Source organism: Ochotona princeps, chromosome 5 (genome assembly GCF_030435755.1).
Source record: "Ochotona princeps isolate mOchPri1 chromosome 5, mOchPri1.hap1, whole genome shotgun sequence".
NCBI classification, from domain to species: Eukaryota; Metazoa; Chordata; class Mammalia; order Lagomorpha; family Ochotonidae; genus Ochotona; species Ochotona princeps.
Window position 1 is genome coordinate 51,644,147 of NC_080836.1, and position 6,000 is coordinate 51,650,146.

Consider the following 6,000-nt stretch of genomic DNA (forward strand, 5'->3'; position numbering starts at 1 on the left):
TATTCGAGCCGTCTCTTCCTTTACCCCTTTGATCCCTCTTTTGTTTCACATCTAGGGTTTGACCCCCAACAGTTCATTCAGTGAGACCTTGCTTGGAAGGGAACTTTGCTTTGGCCCTTTGGAGCGTTTGGGGCACACCTTGAACCATCAGGCTTTACTTCTGTCTGCAGTTGCTCGCATTTGTTTATAGGTGCCATACTTCCTCCTCATTTCTGTTGCCGTTCTGAATTTGGCCTGCTGTGCTGCTGCCCTGTGAACTTCTGCTTGGGGAGGGTAGGGTTCTTCAGTTCAACTCTCAATCCCCTGCCTTCTTAGCCTCTTCTCCCCAGCAGTTGCTTACACTGAAGGGGTCTGGTGGTAGAGGTTTCCACCAGCTTAGTGCTAGAGGCCTCTGACTTCTCATGTTGTTGGAAACACTGTCTCTGAATCTTTGGCTTTTGCTGTTCTCACTTTTTCTGGTTTATGGAGAGATGTAGAGATGATTCTGAAAGTACACTACCACTCTTATCTTTCTAGAAGCTCGCAATGAGAATTTTTTTAAAAATATGATTTCTTTCTTAGGTAAAGCTGTAAGTTAAAGCATTGATAAGTTAAAAAGAAATACAATCAGTAGTTGATTCTTAGTTTATAACTGTTGGTGATTCTGTAGTGAAATCAATTGTAGGAACTTTTTATAGACTGATTTACATATCATAAAATGTACCTATTGAATGTATGTGATGTATTTTTTTTAGCAAAGTAAGTAATTTGTGATTTGTGTGTGCATTATATTTTCAGTATACTAAGAACCAGCTTTTCCCTTTCAGAATAACAAGCCTCTATACTCATTTGAAGATAATTCAGACTATGTTTATGATGTTATGTGGTCACCCACCCATCCAGCGCTGTTTGCCTGTGTGGATGGCATGGGGAGATTGGATTTGTGGAATCTCAATAACGATACAGAGGTGAGCAGGAAAACAATGAGAAGTGTAACTGAGGAATAGATAAATCAGCTTTATTGAATAATTTGTGAAATTCCTTTCATCTCATAAAATGTAAAAGGCTCTATGATTGTTGCTTCATCACAAAGAGATCAGTTTTGTACCCTAAATAACAGCTGTGCAGAGCTGATGGGAGAAAAAATGTTGCCCACAGCAGTGTGGCCTTTCGTGTTATTGTGCAAAGCCACATCCCTTCCCTGCCCTGCTGGTAAGGTCTCCGGCACAGGCAGCTGGAGCCGGGATAATTTGCATTCACAAGCAAGGAAGAAGGCAGTTTTGAGACTGCTGGGAGTATCTTAACATTAATTCTGAATTTCTAAATGATCTTTTGCTCTTGATAGAACTGTGTATCATCCATAAACATTAGGTTTACCCTGATGTGTTTCAATGAAAGAAAAATATATTTTGATAACTATCTCAATGAAGGATTGAAATCCATGTGTTGTCACTTTAAAGTGAATGTAGAAACCAACCGATTTCCTAATCGTTATACTAGACTCATTATCAGTGAACTGTATCAATTTTTTTAGTCATTTATTTTTATCAATAGGGTTAACATGCCCTTATACTTCCCTGTTGCTCTTGGGAATAAAGTTAGTGTTTCTGTTTTGAACAGCTGTGGAGGAGAGGGTCACTTGGTGCCTCTTTTCACATCTCTTCATATTTCTGGGTGGCATCTTTCCAAATTTCTTGAAGGTTATGAGGTCAGTATGATGCATTGAAAATGTAAGAATGTGAACATTAGTCCAGTGTAAGTGGTTTGGGAAGTCACCTTCAAATGTGGCTTGGAAAAGGTGTTAAGCCCTTAGCTAGATGTTTGGATTTGATTACACATTTCCCACTTAACCTAGGAATGGTACCAGTTTTATTAGCTTAGATTTTGGTCTTAAAGATTTATGTTTGCAATTAAATGTTGATATTGCTGGTAACAGTGAACTCAAAGAATGTATGTAAGAATTTTTATATCAATTCTGGTATTTTAAGGGGGTTAACTCAGTTGTTTAGGAATGAGCAATGCATTGTGCCTTAAGTCTGAGTTAGACACTGATTATTTGCTGAATGTGTGGCAAATATGTACCTTTTCCCTCAGCGTAGGAGAGGCATTTTATCATATTCCAAAGGCCTTTATTCCATTGCCTTGGCCCTTGACCCCGCCTTCCTCCCAGCTAGGTCTTGGGAAGAGGGACTTTGGAAAGACTGATACTTGCACCTTCAGTGTACTATTGTTTCCAACAAATGTGGATCAAATACCGATTTCAGCCAACAGAGACAGTATCTACAAAAGTCATTTCTGTCCTGCATAATCGAAACATAACCTGTTCACGGGGATTTTTGAAATGTTTTCTTTTAAATGGATTTTGGTTATGTTTTCAAACAGCATGACTTAAAGAAGTTAAAACAACAAAGAATCCTTTATTAAAAGGAAACATTTCAAACAGTTGTATCCAGCCGTGGGAGAATTTCTTATGTAAGGACTTAAGTTATTTTCCTAAAGCTTGTGCAAGAATTGACTATAAATGTCATTCAGAATATATCACTGAGCAGAAGAAAGTTGGGAAAATTCTTTATCTGTTTTCATCTTTGTTTTAAAAAACATAGCCAGATTGGAATAAGAATTACTGTTTTACATGTTTATAGGACTCTTAGCTAGTTTCCGTAGTGCAGTGGTTGTCACGTTCGCCTCACATGTTTATAGGAATCTTGATGAAACTTTTAACACTGCACTGTATTTTAAATAACTTTAGGTACCAACGGCCAGCATTTCTGTGGAAGGTAATCCTGCTCTTAATCGCGTGAGATGGACCCATTCTGGAAGAGAGATTGCCGTGGGCGATTCTGAAGGACAGATTGTTGTATATGACGTGGGAGAGGTACGGGGCCTACTGCTTACGGTTTGGACACATCTGTTCAGTGGCAGTGTAGTGGAAGTAGCTTTGTATTTATCTCTTTCTAGAAGTCCGTGGGTTGTGTCAGCCTCACTCCCCACACAGAGGCCACTCGTGAGACTTGCTTTTTCTCTAAACTAGATGTCCTGAGTCCCAGGCAGCAGGTTAAAACAGTATGTTGGCAAAACGTTGTTTCTTGAAGCTTTGTTTCTAGAAGTCAGTTCTTTGGTCAAAACAAGAAATTGGGAAATACGGATAGGCTTGGTGCTTTATGTAACTGATGTTGAGGTTTTATTTTTCTTCATACATTAATTTCTGGAGGGAGAGCAGGAGGCCAGTCCAAAAGTGGTAGCCTTTGTTACCCGATGGCTGTGCAATACAATTCATAAAGCTCTTTAAAAAAATATTTTATTGGGCCTGGTGCAGTAGCCTAGTGGCTAAAGTCCTCACCTTGCATCCACCAGGATCCCATATGGGCCCCAGTTTGTCCCAGCTGCTCCACTTCCCATCCAGCTCTTTGCCTGTGGCCTGGGAAAGCAGTCTAGGATGGCCCATGGGGGAGACCCAGAAGTTCTGACTCCTGGCTTTGGATCAGCTCAGCTCCAGCTGATGCAGCCACTTGGAGAGTGAACCAGCAGATGGAAAATCTTTCTTTGGTGCAAAGCCAATATTAATTGAGTTGTAGCTCAGACAAGAGTTGTATCTCTCTCCTATTTGGGCCCTCATTGACTATATTCATAATACTTAGGATTGATTTCCTTCTTCTCAGCCGTAACTAATACGTTAGTCGTGTTTTCCTTTGCTCTGTCTCATGACTCCCCATCTTGTCTGGTACCCCACAACCTCTACCAAGTGGATTTGGAAAGAAGCAGGATGAATTTAGAACAGCCAGTAGAATTGCACAGCTAGAGATGTTCTGTATCCTCATCATCCAGTAAGGTGGCCACCAGCTTTACATGGCTGCTGAAGACTTAAAATGTAGTTAAGACAATTAAAGCATTATGTGGCATTTTTTAGTTTATTTAGTATTAGTTACTTGACATGTAAACAGTCACCTTGTGGCTTGTAAGCTATGGTAATGGCGAGTTTTGGTTTAGAGGAAGCATGCCCATTTGCCACACTCGAGTGACTTGTGCTCTGACAAGCAGTGTTCAGCACCCGTGGTCTTCCATGGCAGTTGTGACATCTTTTTGTCATGGGACTATCTCTTTGATGTATAAGTGTCACCCACCCCTACTCTCACCTTAGCTGCTTTTCACCTTTTGCAGTAGTGTACATTATGATGAAGAAATTAAGATATCAGCACAGAAATATTTAGAAGAATCCAGGACCTGGCACGATAGAGTAGCAGTTGAAGTCCTCACCTTGAACGCACCACAGGATCCCATATGGACGCCGGTTCTAATCCCGGCAGCCCTGCTTCCCATCCAGCTCCCTGCTTGTGGCCTGGGAAAGTAGTTGAGGACAGCCCAAAGCTTTGGGATCCTGCACCTGTGTGGGAGACCTGGAGGAAGCTCCGGGCTCCTGGCTTCGGCTTGGCCCAGCACCGGCTGTTGCAGTTGCTTGGGGAGTCAATCAACAGATGGAAAAATCTTCCTTTCTGTCTCTCCTCCTCTTTGTATATCTCACTTGCCAATAAAAAAAAAATAAATAAATCTTGAAACAAATCACACACAAGGATAAAGGGAGAATTTGTTTAAGGAATTCTTGTCCACCAGCAAAATTAGTGAGTTGGTTCACAGCAGTTTTCTTTACAAAGCAGCATTGTTAGCACTCTCTGTTGGCGATACAACCAAAGTCGTTTCTGACACTGTCACAACACACTTTGCAAATCCTACTCTTTGTTCTGAAATGTTGTAAATTATTGTTATATTCCCAGTAATTACCGAAAGGTCATTCAGGTCGACTGTTTTTAATGAACAGAAAAACTATTTGAAAACAGCTGAATAATAGTGAGTAAAATGATCTTAGTTCAGAGTACAAATGTTGTCTTTCTCCTAACAGCAGATTGCTGTTCCTCGCAATGATGAATGGGCGCGGTTCGGCCGGACACTCGCAGAAATCAATGCAAATCGAGCTGATGCAGAAGAGGAAGCAGCTACCCGAATACCTGCTTAGTTCCTTAAAAAGGAGAGTGTAACTTTGGTGGATTTGGGGAAGACTCTCTATTTGCATGCTCCTGTCTAAATGATTACTAAGAGCGAATTTCGTGGATTAAACCATGGATGTAATGTAGCGAGCAACTCTTCACAATGTCGTCTTGTTTTGGATATGTGTTGTTTTTAACACAGCTGCTTAACTTTACACAATGCAAGTTTTTTCTGAATTTGACACAGGTGTATATCTGGTATTATTCTTTTTTCATTCTTTTTTCCCATATTAACACTATGTGCAATTATTTCTAAAGCACAGATTAAATAAGTTCTACATATTTTTTAAATAATCACAATTCTCTATTATAATATTGAGGTTCTCATTAGCCATAATACATAGGAACATTGTTTATGCTTAGCCATAGCATGAACACAGCTATCCAAGTTCCATTATGACCTCTTTCCCCCTTTATTAAAAGTCATAAGGTAGTTATCTATAAATAAAAATAAATGTGTTTTCAAAATTTCATTTTATTCTTTGTAATTTGAAATTTTCTATCTCTTTTATACAGGTTTTTTTTGCTGTTGTTTAAGCTCCTATGTGAGCAGCCACTTGAAATCCTGTAAACCTTTGTACTTTAAAATATATCATACATGTGTAGTATAGATCTCCTAATACATTATTAACTGATACTTAGATAATCTGAAAAAAATTTCCTTTGGGTTAATGTTTGCTTTGCCATCTTATTTTCTTTCCATTTAATATATGCTTCCTTAAAAGAATAAATAGAAAACTGCCAGTTATTTTCATTGATGGAGATTACTGTGTGTGTGAAGATCATAGATAATGTGGGCTGAGATGAAGACCTCCTTTAAGAGAAACTGACTTCATGCTTGCAGTCATTATGCAGGAAGAGTGCTCAAATAAACCCTTGGTTTGCCATTGAGTCAACTCCACATCTTGAGATCTGTTACTGCAGCCCACCTACAGATCTGAAAGGTGGGTGATAATTACCTAAGAATTAGTACTGAAGTCAG

General features: G+C 39.5%; 1 protein-coding gene across 8 annotated transcripts in view; it reads left to right on the forward strand.

The window, feature by feature from the left end:
- The window catches only part of DYNC1I2 (dynein cytoplasmic 1 intermediate chain 2), a 51,992-nt gene extending 46,226 nt beyond the window's left edge, over positions 1–5,766 (forward strand). For 5 of the 8 annotated variants that reach the window (XM_058664624.1, XM_058664623.1, XM_058664628.1 and 2 more), the window contains 3 exons: positions 807–947; positions 2,729–2,854; positions 4,874–5,766. In XM_058664624.1, the coding sequence (XP_058520607.1) occupies positions 807–947; positions 2,729–2,854; positions 4,874–4,987 (381 nt within the window). In that variant the 3' untranslated portion in view covers positions 4,988–5,766. The remainder of the gene's footprint in view (positions 1–806; positions 948–2,728; positions 2,855–4,873) is intronic. The other 3 variants (XM_058664625.1, XM_058664627.1, XM_058664630.1) reach the window with 1 other exon arrangement.
- Positions 5,767–6,000: the final 234 nt, after the last annotated feature.